Genomic DNA, 24,677 nt, shown 5'->3' on the forward strand with positions numbered 1-24,677 from the left:
GGAAGACAGCTAAAAGAACATCTATGACAGGAAACTTATTTATAGGCCTAACAATAATTTAGTTTAATATTTAAAATTCTACACACAGCTCTTTACAACAATAGAACATTGGCCCTATGTAGAAGATGAGAATTTATACTGTCCGGTGCCCCAGTAGGGATCCCTGATTTGGCTCAGAATGTGGTCAAAGCCAACACCTGTATCACCCTGGCTGGTACTACACCACTAGGGTCAGGACTGTGATTGATCGTACAGAACTACCAGTCCTAATGTAGTGAGCCAAATTTAATACAATGGCTATTCTATCTATCTGCCCTTTACTCCATACACCAATAGTTGATTTATTAATAGGATATTTTCCTCTCTACAATGCCATATAGTTCCTAAAAGCAAAACGTAAATAAAGAATGTAATGCTGTGTTTAAGATATACACAAGTGCTGCTGTGTTTCGGGACGATAACCACTTTACAATACTGTATATTGGTGTATATTATGGTTGCACCCACAAGTATATTATTACAATTGTAAATCATTACCTAGTTATTAGCAAGGTCAGATGTGACTGTCTGGATCTCGCATAAGTGGCACTTATCGTCTTTCACAAGGGAAAGGAGTAACTAGAATATAGTATTAAACCAATATCTTCAAGAGAGAGAAAGGAGCAAGTCAGAACAGCAACACAATAATGCTTGTATTACAGGAAAGATCACTTGTGTGTAAGATGGGTAGAGATATTGACAGTATGCAGGAGTGGGAAACAAAGGCAAAGTACAGCAGGCCTCATCAAGGTTTCGGAGCATTGATCTGACATTAGAGCAGGATGCAGGTATGACAGTGCAGAATATAATTGTGTGTTGAATGTTCAAACTCCACTTTCAGTGGAACTAATGCCCAGCTAAGCTAAAGTCAATTGTACTGTTATAGTGAAGTAAAAATAAGAATTTACTTACCGATAATTCTATTTCTCGTAGTCCGTAGTGGATGCTGGGGACTCCGTAAGGACCATGGGGAATAGCGGCTCCGCAGGAGACTGGGCACATCTAAAGAAAGCTTTAGGACTATCTGGTGTGCACTGGCTCCTCCCCCTATGACCCTCCTCCAAGCCTCAGTTAGGATACTGTGCCCGGACGAGCGTACACAATAAGGAAGGATTTTGAATCCCGGGTAAGACTCATACCAGCCACACCAATCACACCGTACAACTTGTGATCTGAACCCAGTTAACAGCATGATAACAGAGGAGCCTCTAGAAAAGATGGCTCACTACAGCAATAACCCGATTTTTTGGTAACAATAACTATGTACCAGTATTGCAGACAATCCGCACTTGGGATGGGCGCCCAGCATCCACTACGGACTACGAGAAATAGAATTATCGGTAAGTAAATTCTTATTTTCTCTAACGTCCTAAGTGGATGCTGGGGCCTCCGTAAGGACCATGGGGATTATACCAAAGCTCCCAAACGGACGGGAGAGTGCGGATGACTCTGCAGCACCAATTGAGAGAACTCCAGGTCCTCCTCAGCCAGGGTATCAATTTTGTAGAATTTTACAAACGTATTTGCTCCTGACCAAGTAGCTGCTCGGCAAAGTTGTAAAGCCGAGACCCCTCGGGCAGCCGCCCAAGATGAGCCCACCTTCCTTGTGGAGTGGGCATTTACAGATTTTTGGCTGTGGCAGGCCTGCCACAGAATGTGCAAGCTGAATTGTACTACAAATCCAACGAGCAATAGTCTGCTTAGAAGCAGGAGCACCCAGCTTGTTGGGTGCATACAGGATAAACAGCGAGTCAGATTTTCTGACTCCAGCCGTCCTGGAAACATATATTTTCAGGGCCCTGACAACGTCTAGCAACTTGGAGTCCTCCAAGTCCCTAGTAGCCGCAGGCACCACAATAGGTTGGTTCAGGTGAAACGCTGAAACCACCTTAGGGAGAAACTGAGGACGAGTCCTCAATTCCGCCCTGTCCGAATGGAAAATCAGATAAGGGCTTTTACAGGATAAAGCCGCCAATTCTGACACGCGCCTGGCCCAGGCCAGGGCCAACAGCATGACCACTTTCCATGTGAGATATTTTAACTCCACAGATTTAAGTGGTTCAAACCAATGTGACTTTTGGAACCCAAAAAACTACATTGAGATCCCAAAGTGCCACTGGAGGCACAAAAGGAGGCTGTATATGCAGTACCCCTTTTACAAACGTCTGAACTTCAGGGACTGAAGCTAGTTCTTTTTGGAAGAAAATTGACAGGGCCGAAATTTGAACCTTAATGGACCCCAATGTCAGGCCCATAGACACTCCTGTTTGCAGGAAATGTAGGAATCGACCCAGTTGAATTTTCTCCGTCGGGCCTTACTGGCCTCGCACCACGCAACATATTTTCGCCAAATGCGGTGATAATGTTTTGCGGTTACATCCTTCCTGGCTTTGATCAGGATAGGGATGACTTCATCCGGAATGCCTTTTTTCCTTCAGGATCCGGCGTTCAACCGCCATGCCGTCAAACGCAGCCGCGGTAAGTCTTGGAACAGACAGGGTCCTTGTTGGAGCAGGTCCCTTCTTAGAGGTAGAGGCCACGGATCCTCCGTGAGCATCTCTTGAAGTTCCGGTTACCAAGTCCTTCTTGGCCAATCCGGAGCCACGAATATAGTGCTTACTCCTCTCCATCTTATCAATCTCAGTACCTTGGGTATGAGAGGCAGAGGAGGGAACACATACACTGACTGGTACACCCACGGTGTTACCAGAGCGTCTACAGCTATTGCCTGAGGGTCCCTTGACCTGGCGCAATACCTGTCGAGTTTTTCCCAACGGTTTATAATCATGTGGAAGACTTCTGGTTGAAGTCCCCACTCTCCCGGGTGGAGGTCGTGCTGAGGAAGTCTGCTTCCCAGTTGTCCACTCCCGGAATGAATACTGCTGACAGTGCTATCACATGATTTTCCGCCCAGCGAAGAATCCTTGCAGCTTCTGCCATTGCCCTCCTGCTTCTTGTGCCACCCTGTCTGTTTACGTGGGTGACTGCCGTGATGTTGTCCGACTGGATCAACACCGGCTGACCTTGAAGCAGAGGTCTTGCTAAGCTTAGAGCATTGTAAATGGCCCTTAGCTTCAGGATATTTATGTGAAGTGATGTCTCCAGGCTTGACCATAAGCCCTGGATATTTCTTCCCTGTGTGACTGCTCCCCAGCCTCGCAGGCTGGCATCCGTGGTCACCAGGACCCAGTCCTGAATGCCGAATCTGCGGCCCTCTAGAAGATGAGCACTCTGCAACCACCACAGGAGGGACACCCTTGTCCTTGGTGACAGGGTTATCCGCTGATGCATCTGAAGATGCGACCCGGACCATTTGTCCAGCAGGTCCCACTGGAAAGTTCTTGCGTGGAATCTGCCGAATGGGATTGCTTCGTAGGAAGCCACCATTTTACCCAGAACCCTTGTGCATTGATGCACTGAGACTTGGTTCGGTTTTAGGAGGTTCCTGACTAGCTCGGATAACTCCCTGGCTTTCCCCTCCGGGAGAAACACCTTTTTCTGGACTGTGTCCAGGATCATCCCTAGGAACAGAAGACAAGTCGTCGGAACCAGCTGCGATTTTGGAATATTGAGAATCCAATCGTGCTGCCGCAACACTACCTGAGATAGTGCTACGCCGACCTCCAACTGTTCCCTGGATCTTACCCTTATCAGGGAATCGTCCAAGTAAGGGATAACTAAAATTCCCTTCCTTCGAAGGAATATCATCATTTCGGCCATTACCTTGGTAAAGACCCGGGGTGCCGTGGACCATCCATACGGCAGCGTCTGAACTGATAGTGACAGTTCTGTACCATAAACCTGAGGTACCCTTGGTGAGAAGGGTAAATTTTGACATGAAGGTAAGCATCCTTGATGTCCCGAGACATCATGTAGTCCCCTTCTTCCAGGTTCGCAATCACTGCTCTGAGTGACTCAATCTTGAATTTGAACCTCTGTATGTAAGTGTTCAAAGATTTTAGATTTAGAATCGGTCTCACCGAGCCGTCCGGCTTCGGTACCACAACAGTGTGGAATAATACCCCGTTCCCTGTTGCAGGAGGGGTACCTTGATTATCACCTGCTGGGAATACAGCTTGTAAATGGCTTCCAAAACGGTCTCCCTGTCAGAAGGAGACATCGGTAAAGCCAACTTTAGGAAAACGGCGAGGGGGAGACGTCTCGAATTCTAATTTGTACCCCTGAGATATCACCTGAAGGATCCAGGGGTCTACTTGCGAGTGAGCCCACTGCGCGCTGAAATTCATTGAGACGGGCCCCCCACCGTGCCTGATTCTGCTTGTAAAGCCCCAGCGTCATACTGAGGGCTTGGCAGAGGCGGGAGAGGGTTTCTGTTCCTGGGAACTGGCTGATTTCTGCAGCCTTTTTCCTCTCCCTCTGTCACGGGGCAGAAATGAGGAACATTTTGCCCGCTTGTCCACGAAAAGACTGCGCCTGATAATACGGCGTCTTCTCATGTTGAGAGGCGACCTGGGGTACAAACGTGGATTTCCCAGCTGTTGCCGTGGCCACCAGGTCTGAAAGACCGACCCCAAATAACTCCTCCCCTTATTAAGGCAATACTTCCAAATGCCGTTTGGAATACGCATCACCTGACCACTGACGTGTCCATAACCCTCTACTGGTAGAAATGGACAACGCACTTAGACTTGATGCCAGTCGGCAAATATTCCGCTGTGCATCACGCATATATAGAAATGCATCTTTTAAATGCTCTATAGGCAAAAATATACTGTCCCTATCTAGAGTATCAATATTTTCAGTCAGGGAATCCGACCACGCCAACCCAGCACTGCACATCCAGGCTGAGGCGATTGCTGGTCGCAGTATAACACCAGTATGTGTGTAAATACATTTTAGGATACCCTCCTGCTTTCTATCAGCAGGATCCTTAAGGGCGGCCATCTCAGGAGAGGGTAGAGCCCTTACAAGCGTGTGAGCGCTTTATCCACCCTAGGGGGTGTTTCCCAACGCACCCTAACCTCTGGCGGGAAAGGATATAATGCCAATAACATTTTAGAAATTATCAGTTGTTTATCGGGGGAAAACCACGCATCATCACACACCTCATTTAATTTCTCAGATTCAGGAAAACTACAGGTAGTTTTTCCTCACCGAACATAATACCCCTTTTTGGTGGTACTCGTATTATCAGAAATGTGTAAAACATTTTTCATTGCCTCAATCATGTAACGTGTGGCCCTACTGGAAGTCACATTTGTCTCTTCACCGTCGACACTGGAGTCAGTATCCGTGTCGGCGTCTATATATGCCATCTGAGGTAACGGGCGCTTTAGAGCCCCTGACGGCCTATGAGACGTCTGGACAGGCACAAGCTGAGTAGCCGGCTGTCTCATGTCAACCACTGTCTTTTATACAGAGCTGACACTGTCACGTAATTCCTTCCAACAGTTCATCCACTCAGGTGTCGACCCCCTAGGGGGTGACATCACTATTACAGGCAATCTGCTCCGTCTCCACATCATTTTTCTCCTCATACATGTCGACACAAACGTACCGACATACAGCAAACACACAGGGAATGCTCTGATAGAGGACAGGACCCCACTAGCCCTTTGGGGAGACAGAGGGAGAGTTTGCCAGCACACACCGAAGCGCTATATATATACAGGGATAACCTTATATAAGTGTTTTTCCCCTTATAGCTGCTGTATTGTTAATACTGCGCCTAATTAGTGCCCCCCTCTCTTTTTTAACCCTTTCCGTAGTGTAGTGACTGCAGGGGAGAGCCAGGGGAGCTTCCCTCCAACGGAGCTGTGAGGGAAAATGGCGCCAGTGTGCTGAGGAGATAGGCTCCGCCCCTTTTTCGCGGACTTTTCTCCTGCTTTTTTATGGATTCTGGCAGGGGTTAAAATTCATCCATATAGCCCTGGGGGCTATATGTGATGTATTTTCGCCAGCCAAGGTGTTTTTATTGCTGCTCAGGGCGCCCCCCCCTAGCGCCCTGCACCCTCAGTGACCGAAGTGTGCTGAGGAGCAATGGCGCACAGCTGCAGTGCTGTGCGCTACCTTGGTGAAGACAGGATGTCTTCTGCCGCCGATTTTCCGGACCTCTTCTGTCTTCTGGCTCTGTAAGGGGGCCGGCGGCGCGGCTCTGGGACCCATCCATGGCTGGGCCTGTGATCGTCCCTCTGGAGCTAATGTCCAGTAGCCTAAGAAGCCCAATCCACTCTGCACGCAGGTGAGTTCGCTTCTTCTCCCCTTAGTCCCTCGATGCAGTGAGCCTGTTGCCAGCAGGTCTCACTGAAAATAAAAAACCTAAACTAAAACTTTCACTAAGAAGCTCAGGAGAGCCCCTAGTGTGCACCCTTCTCGTTCGGGCACAAAGATCTAACTGAGGCTAGGAGGAGGGTCATAGGGGAAGGAGCCAGTGCACACCAGATAGTCCTAAAGCTTTCTTTAGATGTGCCCAGTCTCCTGCGGAGCCGCTATTCCCCATGGTCCTTACGGAGTCCCCAGCATCCACTTAGGACGTTAGAGAAATGTAAATTATTACTGGTTGAGCGGAACACTCTTCTAAACTGCCAATAAGGCAAATGAATACTCTAGCAGAGGTATTCCCAACCTCGGTCCCCAACGCTCACGAACAGTTCAAGTTTACTGACTTCAGCACAGATGTTAATTCAAAATAACTGATGTACTAATGAAGTCACCTGTGCTTAAGCCTGGATATTACTAAAACCTGAACTGTTAGTGTGGCTTGATGATAGTGGCTGGGAATGCCTGCTCTTGTTACAGCTCTGTTTTACTCTGCTTTACTATTTGAGGGAAAACACCAGGCTGTGGTAGTATCCGCGGTATTGCAGTAGCTGTATGTTGTATGGAGGTGAGGCACAATAGCCGGCTTGTTGTTGGTGTTTGTGGAAGCACAGCAGTGCAATATCTCCATATCTGGGGAAACTGTTACAAGACTTGCTCTTTGGCTACCTATAGTGCACATAACAAAGGGGTCTATGTACCAGGGGTGTTTTAACAGAGAAAGGAGCCCGTGTGCAGATTCCAGATGGGCCCCCTCCTCTTCACGGTGCAGTGTGCCGGAGTCTACTGCGCATGCATTAGTCTCTGGAAACATGGCGCTCGCCATGTTCTGGAGATTAGTTTTACTACTTTGCATGCATGGCAGCCATTTTGATTATTGCTGCCGCTACAGCGCCCGAAACATGGGTGCAGTGTGTACCATCCCGGGACCCAGTGGCCATGTGCCCTGCACCCATTGCACCCATTATAGAAACGCCAATGCTATGTACTACACCTTGCTTGGGAATTCAACTGCGCGCTGGAACGTAATAAAACCCAGTGGCGGAGGGTTTTTCCCACAGCTGCAGGGTTTTGCTATTCAATTAGGGGGCAGAAAATGGGAGATCGTGTCTTTTTCCTCGCACCTGCATAGTAAGTCTGATTTTTTCTAAAATCTGTAATTTTAGGAAAAACCACCAGATGACTTAATTTATTAAGCAATCTGAAGTTTCCAATTAGCTTAATTAGTCAGTAATTACTTACTGTACCTTCTGAAGCAGTGTCTTCTTCATCCAGCATTGGGAGCTGGGTCTTCTGCAGCAGGGTATGTGAGGTGTGTGTAAATGTGTGTGTGCATGAGTATCTCTGTATGTGGAGGCGTCATTTTCCCATGCGATGTGGACCTCGCCCATCTCTGAATCAGGCCCATCGTGTGAAGATTGTTCAGCATACTGTATGTGCTTTTAGAGGAAAATAGACGAAAACATAAATTGCACTCCAACCATTTACAGTAGCTTTATTCCAACAATGTCATTTGTGTTACAATTACATAGAAAATTGCACATTATTACTTTATACTGGATAGTTCAAATGTGAATCAGTAAAGATGTTTCAGGCTTAAACATAGTAACATAGTATCTGAGGTTGAAAAAAGACAATTGTCCATCGAGTTCAACCTATTTGTGGTGTCCTATGCATGATGATTTGACTAAAATTTCTGACTGATGCGGCTGTCAGCCGTTGCATTTTATCCCTATTTATAGTAACTATAATGCATGACTATGCACCATACCCCTGGATATCCTTATCCATTAGGAATTTATCTAACCCATTCTTAAAGGTGTTGACAGATTCCGCCATTACAACTCCCTCGGGCAGGGAATTCCAAACACGTATTGTCCTTACCGCGAAAAAGCCTTTACGCCGTATTGTGCGGAATCTCCTTTCCTCTAACCTGAGCGAGTGTCCACGGGTCCTCTGTGTTGATCTCCATGGTGTACTATAGGTTGTTACTTAAACATCTACTTGTTTCATTTTAATTTTACATTTATTAACAATTATGTTCAGCAATGTTCTAGCAAACAATCTGAATGATATAAGCATGTAAAATAGCTCAAGGTTATGTATAGGGATGACTGTCAGAACAACTGTAAGTGGAACTGTTTGCACATCAAGAGGGACATTTAGCAAACCTTTTAATAGGACAATGCATATATTGCCCATACAACGAATGAAATGCTTGGTATTTTACAGGATGTATGATTGGTTGCTATGGGTGACATTTCCACTTGTCTTCTTTAGACAGTTTGATAAATCTCCCCCTACAACAGCGAAACAACAAATACAGCAATATGAATAATGGACAAATCGGTTGCAGCACTAAAGGGGGGTACTGACCGGGGAGATGTGTGCTGAGCGATCTTAACACAGCACACATCTCTCCCCCCGCTCAGCACAGCGCGATGTGTGCTGAGCGAGGGGGTGGGGGTGGGGGGGGGATCCGCTTACTTCACACAGTGGTGAAGTGAGTGACCCGCTCAATCTAGCGCCGGCAATATCGATGCACGGGGCCGCGCATCGCTATCGCTGGGGGGCATACACACGGCAGATCCGTGCTTAAAATCTAAGCAATCTAGTCAGATTGCTTATGGGCCCTACACATTTGTCGATCTGCCGTCGAGCTGCCCGACGACGGATACGGCGGACCCGGCGGCAGTGACAAGGGGAGTGAAGTTTCTTCACTCCCCCGTCACCCGGCTCCATAGAAGTGCAGGCAAATATGGACGAGATCGTCCATATTGGCCTGCATGCACAAGCGATGGGGCACCAGCGATGAACGAGCGCGGGGCCGCGCATTGTTCATCGCTGGTGCCTCCACACTGAAAGATATGAATGGTATCTCATTCATTAATGAACGAGATCGTTCATATCTTTCACTAATATCGCCCAGACACGGATCTCTCCGTGTGTACCCCCTTTTAGTGTAGAATAGATGGAAATTTGAGCCTCAATATTGATCATTAGCATATCATTACTTGGATGATCCAAAGATGTGATAAATGTTTATTAGGCATAATTAGTATATATTCTAGATGTTAAACACATGATTACAAAACCTGAGATCCACACAATACATTCCCAAAAATCCAGATAATTTAAGAGGAAATAGTCCTTGCTCTTCCATGTCTCTACTAATTTCCAGGGATCATTTTCTTTCTAACCTGTTTTTCTAGTTCCAGCAACTTTTCGTAAAACAAGTCACTGCTTTCCGCATCAACGTCCATCTAAGTGTGAAAGGAAAATAGAAATTATCAGAGTCCAGTGTTAAAGTTCTTTACCATAACTTACCTGTAAGGTTACAATTAAACAAAGGAAATTTCCCCAATTTAATCAAATCTGCTACACATTTCATGTCTAATGACAGCAAAATATTTGTAAACATATTTTCCTTCATCAGAATTCCAGTGTTAAAGCTACCATCAATCACAGAGGAAAACAATTTAGAGGTACAGCTGTGTCCTCTTACACCAAGCCTATCTCTGCCATGTGGCGTGAGAATCCTGATATGATTCAGTGCAGCCGCACATAGTAACATAGTTGTTGAGGTTGAAAAGAGGCGAAATGCCCATTGGGTTTACTTCTGTATTCTGTGTTTAGCTGTGCACATTATAATGCACCAGCTGGAGTAATGATTTTGTACCTATTGTCAACTATATTTCGTACAACTCCAAGATACTTAATGTCAATATATTAAATGCTGTAGCCCTGGATACTTTTTCAGCTAGAAAGCTGTCCAATCTGATTTTGAATGCATTTACAGTATCTGCCATTATTACCTTCTCCGGCTGGGAGTTCCAAATCCTTATTGCCCTTACTGTGAAGAACCCTTTCCTACATTTTGTACGGAATTTTCTCTCCTCTAACCTCAGTGAGTGTCCATGTGTCCTATGCAGAGTTCTATTAATAAATAAATCACATGCTAACTCTTTGTAATGACCCTTTACATATCTGAAGATATTAATAATATCTCCTCTTAGACGTCTCTTTTCTAGAGTATACATATTTAACCTAGTAAGCCTTTCCTCATACGCCAGTGTCTCTAACCCTTTAATCAGTTTAGTAGCTCGCCTTTGAACTCTTTAGAGTTCCCCAATATCCTTTTTATAATATGGTGCCCAGAACAGAACACTATATTCCAGGTGCGGACGTACCAATGATTTGTACAGCTGCAGGATTACATCCTCGTCCCTGGTCTCAATACCCGTTTTATGCAAGCAAGGACTTTACTTGCCTTCTTCGCTGCATTTTGACACTGAGTACTGTTATTGAGCGTATTATCTATGAGGACCCCCAATTCTTTTTCCACTAGTTACCCCTATATTTTCCCCATCAAGTGAATAGGATGCAAGTTTGTTTTTAATCCCAAAATGCGTAACTTTGCATTTTTCAATACTGAACCTCATTCCCCATTTAGACGCCCAGGATTCAAGTTTAAATAAGTCATTCTGTAGAGACTCCACATCTATATCTGAATTAATTACCTTACACAGTTTAGTGTCATCTGCAATGACTGACACTGTGCTTTCCAGACCTATTCCTAGGTCATCAATATATTGAACAGTAGCGGGCCAAGTACGTACCCTTGTGGTATACCGCTGACTACTGGTGCCCAGCTGGAGAACATCCCATTGACCACTACTCTTTGTACCCTGTTATCCAGCAAATTACCTATCCATGTACAAACAGTATATCCTAGGCCAAGTTCCCTTAATTTGACGATCAGTCTCTTGTGAGGCACTGTATCGAAGGCTTTTGCTAAATCTAAATAGACCACATCCACTGCTTTTCCCTGGTCAAGATTATTGCTCACTTCCTCGTAGAAGCTAATTAAGTTAGTTTGACATGATCTGTCCCTCACAAACCCATGATGACTTTTGCTAATAAACTTAGTATTCCGCAGATAATCCTCTATGCTATCCCTCAAAACTCCTTCCAATATTTTACCCACTATAGAGGTTAAACTAACTGGTCTATAGTTTCCAGGATGATTTTTAGATCCCTTTTTAAATAATGGCACTACCTCAGCTATACGCCAATCCATCGGAACCATACCCGATTTAATGGAACTATAGAAAATCAAGTATAAGGGTCTTGCTAGCTGCGCCTTAAGCTCTATAATAACCCTCGGATGAAAACCATCTGGTCCCGGTGATTTATTAATCTTTATGTTGCTTAGTCTCTCCAGGACTACTTCCTCACTTAAACAAAAAAAGCTGTTCAGTATATCCGGTTTTATTTTGTCATCGTTTACCAAGGCTCCCAGTTCATCTTTTAATGGGCCTACAGTCTCCTTTTTTAACCTTTTACTGTTTATGAATTTCTAAAACTTTTTGGGATTGGCTTTACTCTCTATAGCGATTTGTTTTTCGTTTACAATTTTAGCTGCTCTTATTACTTTTTTATTGCATTCCTTGTAATGCTGGAATATCTCCTTCCCTCCATTAACTTTAAATGCTTTAAAAGCACACCTCTTTTTAGCCATTGCTTCTTTGACCTCCTTATTAAGCCACATTGGTTTGAGTTTAGTACTCCTGCGTTTACTGCCCAAGGGTATGAATTTGCAAATATTGCTATCAAGCAACCCTTTTAAAGCATCCAACATTTCCGATGTGTCTTTACCAAGAAACAAAACTTCCCAGTCAATGTCGCTTAGTGCCTGTCTCAGCATATTGAAGTTGGCTTTTCTAAAGTTTAATGTTTTGGTTGATCCCTCATAGCTATGTTTCTTGAAACTGATGCTGAATGTGATCATATAGTGATCACTGTTTCCCAAGGTCTCCCCAACTGTAATGTTTGATATAATGTCTACATTATTGGTAATAACTAGGTCCAGAATATTATTACCTCTAGTTGGGTCCTCGACTAATTGAGACAAGTATTGATCCTTTAATGTGTTTAGAAACCTGCAGCTCCAAATATTTACACATGAATCGTTACTCCAATTTATATCTGGATAGTTAAAATCCCCTAACACTAGGATGTCCCCCATTCCCGCAGCTTTTTCAATTTGCTGTACGAGTAGCTCCTCGTCATGTATGCTAATATATGGTTGCTTGTAGCACGTGCCAATGACTAGTTTCTTTATTTCAGTGCCCCCACTAGTGATCTCAACCCATAGTGACTCCACATTGTCACCAGTCCCCTCGTAAATAACATCTATTAAGTTTGGCTTTAGAAATGGTTTTACATAGAGACATACACCTCCTCCCCTTTTGGTAGCCCTGTCCCTTCTGAAAAGTAAATACCCCTCCAAATTAGTAACCCAGCCGTGAGAGTCGTCCCACCATGTTTCCGTAATACCTATAATATCATACTGATTTTTTGATGCGAACCATTACAATTCCCCCATTTCACTTGATAGGCTTCGCAAGCATACATTTTATGTTAATATTTCCATTGCCCATTTGCTTTAATGGTAACTTATCATTATTCACAAGTGCCTCTCTAGAATTACTCTTACCGACTGTTATTCTATTCTCTCCCTTACCCCTCCCCCCCCCCCCACCATACCTAATACAGCCTTTCTTATTACTATCCCCAATTGTCCTCTTAGGTCTTTCTACCGCCCCCCCCCCCCTTGTGGGACTTCCATGGGCAATACCTATGTCAGTAGTTCCTGCGTCAATGCCCCTGCAAATGCCCATGCTGGCTGAACTTTCCCTCCCCCCTTCACCACCCTCATTTTGTTCACTACCCCCATCCTTACTGTACTCCGTGTTTGACCCATAACTTCTAACTAAACCCTCCCCCCAGGCTCCTAGTGTAAAAGCTCCTCCAACCTTCTAACCATTCTGCCCCCCAGCACCGCTGCGCCCTCCTTATTCAGGTGCAATCCATCACGCCAAAAAAGATGGCGGGGCAGAGAGGAGACTGCTGCATCCCAGCGGTAGCTGTCTCCTCGGGCCCTCGGCAGCCCAGCTAGGGAGGGAGGCTGCTATCCAGTGGTAGCAACAGGTAAGTAGTGTTACGAGCTGGGCACGTGTGGCCCCCCCATGGCGTGTAATTTTTTTTTTCATTGTGCTACTTTTTTCCTCAATCATTCATTTTAGGGCCTGATTCAGCAATATACACAAATCCAATATCTTTGTAGTTGAGCGATTATAGTAGGTGCATGGTCTAAGTTGCTCTGTGCATGTGCCGCGATGGTGTCAGAGAGGATTTATTCACAAAGTGACTGACAGAAGGTAACAGGGGAGTGACAGTAAAAACTCAGGCTTGTCGCTACCATTTCAGGGGTGTGTCACAACTTGAAACTGCAATACCGTATGCAGTAGGTTAGGCCTCTGGCTTCTTACTTCCAGCAGCCATGCTGAGTGTCCATGGTGTTATCAAGATGGTCAATGTTAGTGTCTTTGTACACAAGCGGCGCATCAGAGACACCGATTCTGGGTGTCTCTAAAAAACTGTTAGTGGCTGCAACATTAGCATATTTCACAGCTGTGAATGTATAAGCATACATCTGCGAATCAGGTCCTTAGTGTACTACAGTACCTGTAGGGTTTTTTTGTCCAAAGGGATTTGTTATAAAGTTACAGATTAAGCATAATAATGCATGGCAAGTGTCATTCATATCAAACCTGCCTTGTGTTTTTTTTTCTCCTCAGCTTTTCTACTTTTTCCTCAGCATTGCACCTGCGTGCACAAATAGTGAGCTCAAGTTCAGAACGTTACCCCTGGGCTATCAGTTTCACTATTCACGTGGATATCTAATGGGAATAATAACCTGTGGTGAGCGCAGTGAGCCACCGTGCCCAAAGCGTGTGAGAGAAGCGAGCCCAAGAGGGTACAGTTTTTAACGTTCTGAACAAGTTTAGTGATGTTCTTAAGCAGTTTAGTTATGCTAACCCAAAGGGTCCCATGTTCTGAAAATAAACCCATATATAATGTACTACAGTATTTTTATTTATTTTGTACCAAAGGGATTGGTATAATGTGGCAGATTAAGGATAATAGTTTATGATGAGGGCTGCCCGTGTTGGACCTGCCCTGCGTACTTTTTCCTCAACTTTGCTTCCTAGTTTGTACTAAGGCCCTTATTCAGGTTGGATCACTATTTGCAGAAAATTCTAAACAGGTGATTTTTCGGCAAACTGCGCATGCGCTGCGGCCGCACAGCGCATACGTTCGCATTCACAGTGAGATCACACTATGATTGACCCTGGAAGTCGTCAGGGTAAGGGGGGTGGGGGGGGGGGGTGGGGTAGGGAGGAGGACGGGGACGTTATGGCGTTACGGTCCGATCAAAGCAGGCATGGCTGGACCGTTTTCGGGGCGGCTGCGTGACGTCACATGCAGCCACTCCGAAAATAAAGGCGGGCCGTCTGCATACGCAGTGTAGCTGCATATGCCAGGGGTCGTTATTATTTCTGGTCTCCGCAATGCGATCGCAATTGTTTTGTGATCGCATCGATGGCCACCAATTAGCATGCTGGGTGGCCTTGCCCTGCTGTGGGCGGCCCCCAGCATGCTATAGAAGCAGTTGCAGATTCTGCTTTGCAAATGAACCTGAATAGGTTCCTAAGTACTAAGGATTAGTGTTTTGGTGCGGCTAAATAGCAAAAATAGGATTTTGTTTACCTACCGGTAAATCCTTTTCTCATAGTCCGTAGAGGATGCTGGGGTCCATATTAGTACCATGGGGTATAGACGGGTCCACCAGGAGCCATTGGCACTTTAAGAGTTTAAGAGTGTGGACGAGTCCTAAGTTCCGCCCTGTCCTCATGGAAGATCAGATAGGGGCTTTTACAAGATAAAGCCCCCAATTCCGACACGCGTCCTGCAGAAGCCAAGGCCAACAAGGTGACCGCCTTCCACGTGAGAAACTTGAGATCAGCCTCCTGTAGAGGCTCAAACCAAGCAGATTGCAGGAACTGCAACACCATGTTGAGATCCCATGGTGCCGTAGGTGCCACAAAGGGAGGCTGGATGTGCAGAACCCCTTTCAAAAAGGTCTGAACCTCAGGAAGAACAGCCAATTGTTTTTGGAAGAAGATGTACAAAGCAGAGATCTGGACCTTGATGGAGCCCAATCTCAGTCCCATATCCACCCCTGCTTGCAGGAAAAGGAGAAAACGTCCCAGTTGAAACTCCACCGCCGGAAACTTCTTGGCCTCACACCAAGAAACATATTTCTTCCAAATGCGATGGTAATGTTTAGACGTTACCCCCTTCCTGGCCTGTATCAGGGTAGTAATGACCTCACTCAGGATACCTTTCCGAGCTAAGATCTGGCGTTCAACCACCATGCCGTCAAACGTAGCCGCGGTAAGTCTTGATAAGCGAACGGCCCCTGCAGGAGCAGATCCTCCCGAAGAGGTAAAGGCCGTGGATCTTCCAGCAGAAGTTCCAGTAGATTTGCGTACCAAGCCCTCCTTGGCCAGTCCGGAGCAATGAGGATAGCCAGAACCTTTGTTCTTCTCATGAGCTGAAGAACCATTGTATCAGAGGAAGTGGAGGGAACACATACACTGACTTGAACACCCACGGTGTTACCAGTGCATCCACCGCCACTGCCTGTGGGTCTCTTGACCTGGAACAGTACCTCTATAGCTTCTTGTTGAGGCAGGAGGCCATCATATCTATGTGAGGAACCCCACACCAACCGGTTACCTCCTCGAACACCTCCGGATGGAGGCCCCACTCCCCTGGATGGAGATCGTGTCTGCTGAGGAAGTCTGCTTCCCAGTTGTCTACGCCCGGAATGAAGATTGCTGACATCGCCACCCCGTGCCTTTCTGCCCAGATGAGGATTTTTGACACCTCTGACATGGCAGTTCAGCTCTTCGTTCCGCCTTGTCAGTTTATGTAGACCACTGTGGTCACATTGTCCGACTGCACCTGGACAGCCCGATCCTGTAGAAGGTGTGCTGCTTGCCGAAGGGCGTTGTACACGGCCCTGAGTTCCAGGATGTTTATTGGGAGAAGTGATTCTTGATCCGACCATCGTCCCTGAAAGGTTTTCCCCAGAACGACTGCTCCCCAACCTCTTAGACTTGCATCTGTGGTTAAAAGGATCCAGTCTTGAATTCCGAACCTTCGCCCTTCCAGAAGGTGCGGAAGTAGCAGCCACCATAGGAGTGAAATCCTGGCTTTCGGAGACAGGCGTATCCTCTTGTGCATGTGTAGGTGAGAGCCCGACCGCTGGTCCAAGAGGTCCAGCTGAAAAGGTCGAGCATGAAACCTGCCGTACTGCAGAGCCTCGTAGGTGGCAACCATCTTCCCCAGAAGGCGTATGCATTGATGAACCGATAACCGTGCAGGCTTTAGGACATCGCGGACTATTGTTTGAATCACCAATGCTTTCTCCACCGGGAGAAATACCCTCTGCACTTCCGTGTCGAGGATCATTCCCAGGAAAGACAGATGCCTTGTCAGCTCCAGATGAGACTTTGGAAGGTTCAGGATCCAACCGCGCTTCCTGAGCAGCTGTGTCGTGAGCGCGATGGACCGCAACAACCTCTCCCTGGACGACGCCTTGATCAGGAGATCGTCCAGATATGGAATTATGTTCACCCCGTTTGCGGAGGAGAACCATCATCTCCGCCATCACCTTGGTGAAGATCCTCGGTGCTGTGGAGAGGCCAAACGGCAGCGCCTGGAACTGATAGTGATCGTGCAACAGCGCAAACCTGAGATATGCTTGATGCGGCGCCCAAATGTGAATGTGGAGGTAAGCATCCTTGATGTCCAGAGACACCAGGAACTCCCCCTCCGTCAGTCCTGAGATGACAACTCTCAGAGATTCCATCTTGAATTTGAACTTCTTGAGATAAGGGTTCAATGACTTTAAGATTAGAATAGGCCGTACCGAACCATCCGGTTTTGGTACCACAAAAAGGTTTGAATAATAACCCTTGTTCCACTGCTGAAGTGGGACCGGAACAATGACCTCTGACACCACCAATTTTCTGATGGCCTCCAGAAGAATTGTCCTGTCTGCCAGCAGGGCTGGCAAGCCTGACTTGAAGAAACGGTGAGGCGGGGGATCTTGGACCTCCAGTCTGTACCCTCTGGACACTATATCCAGGACCCAGGGGTCCATACCCGACGACACCCAGACGTGGCTGAACTGCCGGAGTCTTGCCCCCACCTGACCCTCCTCTATGCCTAGCTGTCCACTGTCATGCGGAGGACTTAGAGGTATCAGAAGCGGGCTTCTGGGTCTGGGAACCTGCGGTAGCAGGTTTCTTTCCTTTGGCACGACTACCTCTGAAGGTGTTCGAAGGCTTGTTCTTTCTAGACCTCGCGGGCCGAAAGGACTGTGACGTGGCTGATGAAAAAGGCTTCTTCGTAGCCGGTGCAGCTTAGGGGAGAAAAGGTGACTTACCCGCAGTAGCCGTGACAATCCACGCATCCAGCTCCTCCCCAAAGAGAGCCTGACCTTTGTATGGTAGGCCCTCCACACACTTCCTGGATTTCGCGTCTGCAGACCAGTTGCGCAGCCAGAGACCCCTGCGAGCCGAGACGGACATGGAGGAGATCCCCGCAACCATGGAACCCAGGTCCTTCATGGAATCCACCAGGATCCCTGCAGAATCCTGAATATTATGTAAAAATAAATCAACGTCAACTTTATCCAGCGTAGTCGATTCCTCCTGCAGAGTGATTGACCACCTGGCAATAGCTCTAGAAATGAAGCCGTGTAAATGGATTTCACGTAGCATCCACCTTGCGATCTGCCGGGTCCTTTAACGCGGTAGATCCCAGGACCGGTAACACCACCTGTTTGGACAGCCTGGAGACAGAGGCGTCGACTATTGGTGGGGACTCCCATTTCCTCCTATCTTCCTCTGGGAAGGGAAAAGCAACCAAGACTCTCTTGGGAATCTGGAATTTCTTTTCCGAAGTTTCCCATGCCTTTTCAAAGATAACATTTAATTCTTTGGATGCCGGGAAGGTGAGGGGTGGCTTCTTATTATCTGTAAAGAAGGCCTCCTCCACCTGTTCCGGAGCTGTGTCCGAAATGTGTAAAACATCCCTAACAGCCTCAATCATCAACTGCACCCCCTTGGCAAGTGATGCTGACCCCCTCAACACATCCCTGTCACCGTCTGCAGCGTCAGAGTCGGTGTCCGTATCATCCTGCATAATTGCAAGTGCACGTTTGTGAGAATGTACCGCAGGGGACCCAGAGGAGGCAGTATCAGAATATACAACCATACAGGACTGGAGGACCTGAGTGGCATGCTCAGTCCTGGCAACTCTATCAGAAATCTGAGAAATAGTCCCCCTCAGAGAGACTAACCATTCTGGCTCTCTAGCTGGGATCTGTGCTAAAACAGTGCAATCCTGATTACATGGAATGGAGTCTTCCTGGGAAGACAAATCCTCTGCAGCATATGAAACAGTGTCCCTAGACATGTTGTCACACACCCACCAAATACAGGACAGACAGAGTTTACCGCCCAAGAATGGCAGAGAGACACAGAGATTGGAGCCAACCCACACACAGCGCTATTAGAGTATAGGGAGACCCTAAACCCGCGCTGACTGTGTCCCTTAATAGGTGACACAGTCTTCACACAGCCTCCCCTCCCTTCTACAACCCCCTGGTACCGTACAGATAGCTGGAGTCGCTCTGGAGGGACCTGTGTATCCACTGGCAGTGAACTGCCGGCAGGAAAAATAAGAATTTACTTACCGATAATTCTATTTCTCATAGTCCGTAGTGGATGCTGGGGACTCCGAAAGGACCATGGGGAATAGCGGCTCCACAGGAGACTGGGCACAAAGTAAAAGCTTTAGGACTAGCTGGTGTGCACTGGCTCCTCCCCCTATGACCCTCCTCCAAGCCTCAGTTAGGATACTGTGCCCGGACGAGCGTACACAATAAGGAAGGATTTTGAATCCCGGGTAAGACTCATTACCAGCCACACCAATCACACCGTACAACTTGTGATCTGAACCCAGTTAACAGCATGATAACAGAAGGAGCCTCTGAAAAGATGGCTCACAACAACAACAATAACCCGATTTTTGTAACAATAACTATGTACAAGTAATGCAGACAATCCGCACTTGGGATGGGCGCCCAGCATCCACTACGGACTATGAGAAATAGAATTATCGGTAAGTAAATTCTTATTTTCTCTAATGCTGGGGACTCCGAAAGGACCATGGGGATTATACCAAAGCTCCCAAACGGGCGGGAGAGTGCGGATGACTCTGCAGCACCGAATGAGAGAACTCCAGGTCCTCCTCAGCCAGGGTATCAAATTTGTAGAATTTAGCAAACGTGTTTGCCCCTGACCAAGTAGCTGCGCGGCAAAGTTGTAAAGCCGAGACCCCTCGGGCAGCCGCCCAAGATGAGCCCACTTTCCGTGTGGAATGGGCTTTTATAGATTTTGGCTGTGGCAGGCCTGCCACAGAATGTGCAAGCTGAATTGTACTACAAATCCAACGAGCAATCGTCTGCTTAGAAGCAGGAGCACCCAGCTTGTTGGGTGCATACAGGATAAACAGCGAGTCAGATTTTCTGACTCCAGCCGTGCTGGAAACATATATTTTCAGGGCCCTGACTACGTCCAGCAACTTGGAATCCTCCAAGTCCCTAGTAGCCGCAGGCACCACGATAGGTTGGTTTAAGTGAAATGCTGAAACCACCTTAGGGAGAAATTGAGGACGAGTCCTCAATTCTGCCCTGTCCGTATGAAAAATTAGGTAAGGGCTTTTATAGGATAAAGCCGCCAATTCTGATACACGCCTGGCTGAAGCCAGGGCTAACAGCATTACCACTTTCCAAGTGAGATACTTCAAGTCCACAGTGGTGAGTGGTTCAAACCAATGTGATTTTAGGAATCCCAACACTACATTGAGATCCCAAGGTGCCACTGGAGGCACAAAAGGAGGCTGTATATGCAGTACTCCCTTGACAAACGTCTGAACTTCAGGTACAGAAGCTAGTTCTTTTTGGAAGAATATCGACAGGGCCGAAATTTGAACCTTAATGGACCCTAATTTGAAGCCCATAGACAGTCCTGTTTGCAGGAAATGCAGGAATCGACCCAGTTGAAATTCCTCCGTAGGGGCCTTCCTGGCCTCGCACCACGCAACATATTTACGCCAAATACGGTGATAATGTTGTACGGTTACATCCTTCCTGGCTTTGATCAGGGTAGGGATGACTTCATCCGGAATGCCTTTTTCCTTCAGGATCCGGCGTTCAACCGCCATGCCGTCAAACGCAGCCGCGGTAAGTCTTGGAACAGACATGGTCCCTGCTGGAGCAGGTCCCGTCTTAGAGGTAGAGGCCACGGGTCTTCCGTGAGCATCTCTTAAATTTCCGGGTACCAAGTCCTTCTTGGCCAATCCGGAGCCACGAGTATAGTCTTTACTCCTCTCCTTCTTATGATTCTCAGTACTTTTGGTATGAGAGGAAGAGGAGGGAACACATACACTGACCGGTACACCCACGGTGTTACCAGAGCGTCCACAGCTATTGCCTGAGGGTCCCTTGACCTGGAACAATATCTGTCCAGTTTTTTGTTGAGGCGAGACGCCATCATGTCCACCTTTGGTTTTTCCCAACGGTTTACAATCATGTGGAAGACTTCCGAACACCTACGGGTGAAGGCCCCCTCTCCCCCGGGTGCAGGTCGTGTCTGCTGAGGAAGTCTGCTTCCCAGTTGTCCACTCCCGGAATGAACACTGCTGACCGTGCTATCACATGATTTTCCGCCCAGCGAAGAATCCTTGCCACTTCCGTCATTGCCCTCCTGCTTCTTGTGCCGCCCTGTCTGTTTACGTGGGCGACTGCCGTGATGTTGTCCGACTGGATCAATACTGGCTGACCCTGAAGCAGAGGCCTTGCCTGACTTAGGGCATTGTAAATGGCCCTTAGTTCCAGGATATTTATGTGAAGTGACGTTTCCATGCTTGACCACAAGCCCTGGAAATTTTTTCCCTGTGTGACTGCTCCCCAGCCTCTCAGGCTGGCATCCGTGGTCACCAGGACCCAATCCTGAATGCCGAATCTGCGGCCCTCTAGGAGATGAGCACTCTGTAACCACCACAGGAGAGACACCCTTGTCCTTGGAGACAGGGTTATCCGCTGATGCATTTGAAGATGCGATCCGGACCATTTGTCTAGCAGATCCAACTGAAAAGTTCTTGCGTGGAATCTGCCGAATGGAATCGCTTCGTAAGAAGCCACCATCTTTCCCAGGACCCTTGTGCACTGATGCACTGACACCTGGCCTGGTCTTAGGAGTTTCCTGACTAGGTCGGATAACTCCCTGGCTTTCTCTTCCGGGAGAAACACCTTTTTCTGTACTGTGTCCAGAATCATTCCTAGGAACAGCAGACGTGTCGTCGGAATCAGCTGCGATTTTGGAATATTTAGAATCCATCCGTGCTGTCGTAGTACTATTTGCGATAGTGCTACTCCGACCTCTAACTGTTCTCTGGACCGTGCCCTTATCAGGAGATCGTCCAAGTAAGGGATAATTAAGATGCCTTTTCTTCGAAGAAGAATCATAATTTCGGCCATTACCTTGGTAAAGACCTGGGGTGCCGTGGACAATCCAAACGGCAGCGTCTGAAACTGATAGTGACAGTTCTGTACCACAAACCTGAGGTACCCTTGGTGAGAAGGGCAAATTGGGACATGGAGGTAAGCATCCTTGATGTCCAGAGACACCATGTAGTCCCCTTCTTCCAGGTTCGCTATCACAGCTCTGAGTGACTCCATCTTGAACTTGAACCTTTTTATGTAAGTGTTCAAGGTTTTCAGATTTAAAATGGGTCTCACCGAGCCGTCCGGCTTCGGTACCACATTCAGCGTGGAGTAATACCCCTTTCCCTGTTGTAGGAGGGGTACCTTGATTATCACTTGCTGGGAATACAGCTTGTGAATGGCTTCCAATATCGCCTCCCTGTCGGGGGTAGACGTTGGTAAAGCAGACTTCAAGAACCGGCGAGGGGGAGACGTCTCGAATTCCAATTTGTACCCCTGAGATACTACCTGCAGGATCCAGGGGTCCACTTGCGAGTGAGCCCACTGCGCGCTGAAATTCTTGAGACGGGCCCCCACCGTGCCTGAGTCCGCTTGTAAGGCCCCAGCGTCATGCTGAGGACTTGGCAGAAGCGGTGGAGGGCTTCTGGTCGTGGGAAGAAGCTGTCTGTTGTAGTCTTTTTCCCCTTCCTCTGCCCCGGGGCAGATATGAGTGGCCTTTTGCCCGCTTGCCCTTATGGGGACGAAAGGACTGAGCCTGAAAAGGCGGTATCTTTTTCTGCTGCGAGGTGACTTGGGGTAAAAAGGTGGATTTCCCAGCCGTTGCCGTGGCCACCAGGTCCGATAGACCGCCCCCAAATAACTCCTCCCCTTTATACGGCAATACTTCCATATGCCGTTTGGAATCCGCATCCCCTGACCACTGTCGCGTCCATAATCCTCTTCTGGCAGAAATGGACATCGCACTTACTCTTGATGCCAGAGTGCAAATGTCTCTCTGTGCATCTCGCATATATAGGAATGCATCCTTTAAATGCTCTATAGTCAATAATATATTGTCCCTGTCCAGGGTATCAATATTTTCAGTCAGGGAATCCGACCAAGCCACCCCAGCACTGCACATCCAGGCTGAGGCGATTGCTGGTCGTAGTATAACACCAGTATGTGTGTATATACTTTTAAGGATATTTTCCAGCCTCCTATCTGCTGGCTCCTTAAGGGCGGCCGTTTCTGGAGACGGTAACGCCACTTGTTTTGATAAGCGTGTGAGCGCCTTATCCACCCTAGGGGGTGTTTCCCAACGAGCCCTAACCTCTGGTGGGAAGGGATATAGTGCCAATAATTTTTTAGAAATTAGCAGTTTTCTGTCGGGGGTAACCCACGCTTCATCACACACTTCATTCAATTCATCTGATTCAGGAAAAACTACGGGTAGTTTTTTCACACCCCACATAATACCCCTTTTTGTGGTACTTGCAGTATCAGAGATGTGCAAAACCTCCTTCATTGCCGTGATCATGTAACGTGTGGCCCTACTGGAAAATACGTTTGTTTCTTCACCGTCGACACTGGAGTCAGTGTCTGTGTCTGGGTCCGTGTCGACCCACTGAGGTAATGGGCGTTTAATAGCCCCTGACGGTGTTTGAGACGCCTGGACAGGCACTAACTGAGCTGCCGGCTGTCTCATGTCGTCAACAGTTTTCTGTAACGTGCCGACACTGTCACGTAATTCCTTAATTACGGCCATCCATTCAGGTGTCGACTCCCTAGGGGGTGACATCACCATTATAGGCAATTGCTCCGCCTCCACATCATTTTCCTCCTCATACATGTCGACACACACGTACCGACACCCAGCACACACACAGGGAATGCTCTGATAGAGGACAGGACCCACTTAGCCCTTTGGGGAGACAGAGGGAGAGTTTGCCAGCACACACCAGAGCGCTATATATGTATAGGGACAACCTTACAATAAGTGTCTATCCCTTATAGCTGCTTATATCTGTTATTTTGCCAAATAAGTGCCCCCCTCTCTTTTTTACCCTGTTTCTGTAGTTGCAGGATGCAGGGGAGATTCTGGGAGCCTTCCTACCAGCGGAGCTGTGTGGGAAAAATGGCGCTGTGTGCTGAGGAGATAGGCCCCGCCCCCTTCACGGCGGGCTCTTCTCCCGCTTTTTTCTGGAAAACTGGCAGGGGTTAAATACATCCACATAGCCCAGGAGCTATATGTGATGTATTTTTCGCCAACTAAGGTAAATTCATTGCTTCCCAGGACGCCCCCCCCCAGCGTCCTGCACCCTCAGTGACCGGAGTGTGAAGTGTGCTGAGAGCAATGGCGCACAGCTGCAGTGCTGTGCGCTACCTTATGAAGACAGGAAAGTCTTCTGCCGCCGATTTATGGACCTCTTCTTGCTTCAGCATCTGTAAGGGGGCCGGCGGCGCGGCTCCGGGACCCATCCATGGCTGGGCCTGTGATCGTCCCTCTGGAGCTAATGTCCAGTAGCCTAAGAAACCCAATCCACTCTGCACGCAGGTGAGTTCGTTTCTCTCCCCTAAGTCCCTCGATGCAGTGAGCCTGTTGCCAGCAGGTCTCACTGAAAATAAAAAACCTATTTAAACTTTTCCTCTAAGCAGCTCAGGAGAGCCACCTAGATTGCACCCTTCTCGTTCGGGCACAAAATCTAACTGAGGCTTGGAGGAGGGTCATAGGGGGAGGAGCCAGTGCACACCAGCTAGTCCTAAAGCTTTTACTTTGTGCCCAGTCTCCTGCGGAGCCGCTATTCCCCATGGTCCTTTCGGAGTCCCCAGCATCCACTAGGACGTTAGAGAAATAAGATTTTAAACCTACCGGTAAATCTTTTTCTCG

General features: G+C 47.5%; 1 protein-coding gene across 3 annotated transcripts in view; it reads right to left on the bottom strand.

The window, feature by feature from the left end:
• Nucleotides 1-7,794: 7,794 nt before the first annotated feature.
• The window catches only part of HSD17B7 (hydroxysteroid 17-beta dehydrogenase 7), a 224,339-nt gene continuing 207,456 nt past the window's right edge, over nt 7,795-24,677 (bottom strand). For all 3 annotated transcript variants that reach the window (XM_063940267.1, XM_063940266.1, XM_063940265.1), the window contains one exon: nt 7,795-9,581. In XM_063940267.1, coding sequence (XP_063796337.1) covers nt 9,489-9,581 — 93 coding nt within the window. In that variant the 3' untranslated portion in view covers nt 7,795-9,488. The remainder of the gene's footprint in view (nt 9,582-24,677) is intronic.

Source organism: Pseudophryne corroboree, chromosome 9 (assembly GCF_028390025.1).
Source record: "Pseudophryne corroboree isolate aPseCor3 chromosome 9, aPseCor3.hap2, whole genome shotgun sequence".
Classification (NCBI taxonomy): domain Eukaryota; kingdom Metazoa; phylum Chordata; class Amphibia; order Anura; family Myobatrachidae; genus Pseudophryne; species Pseudophryne corroboree.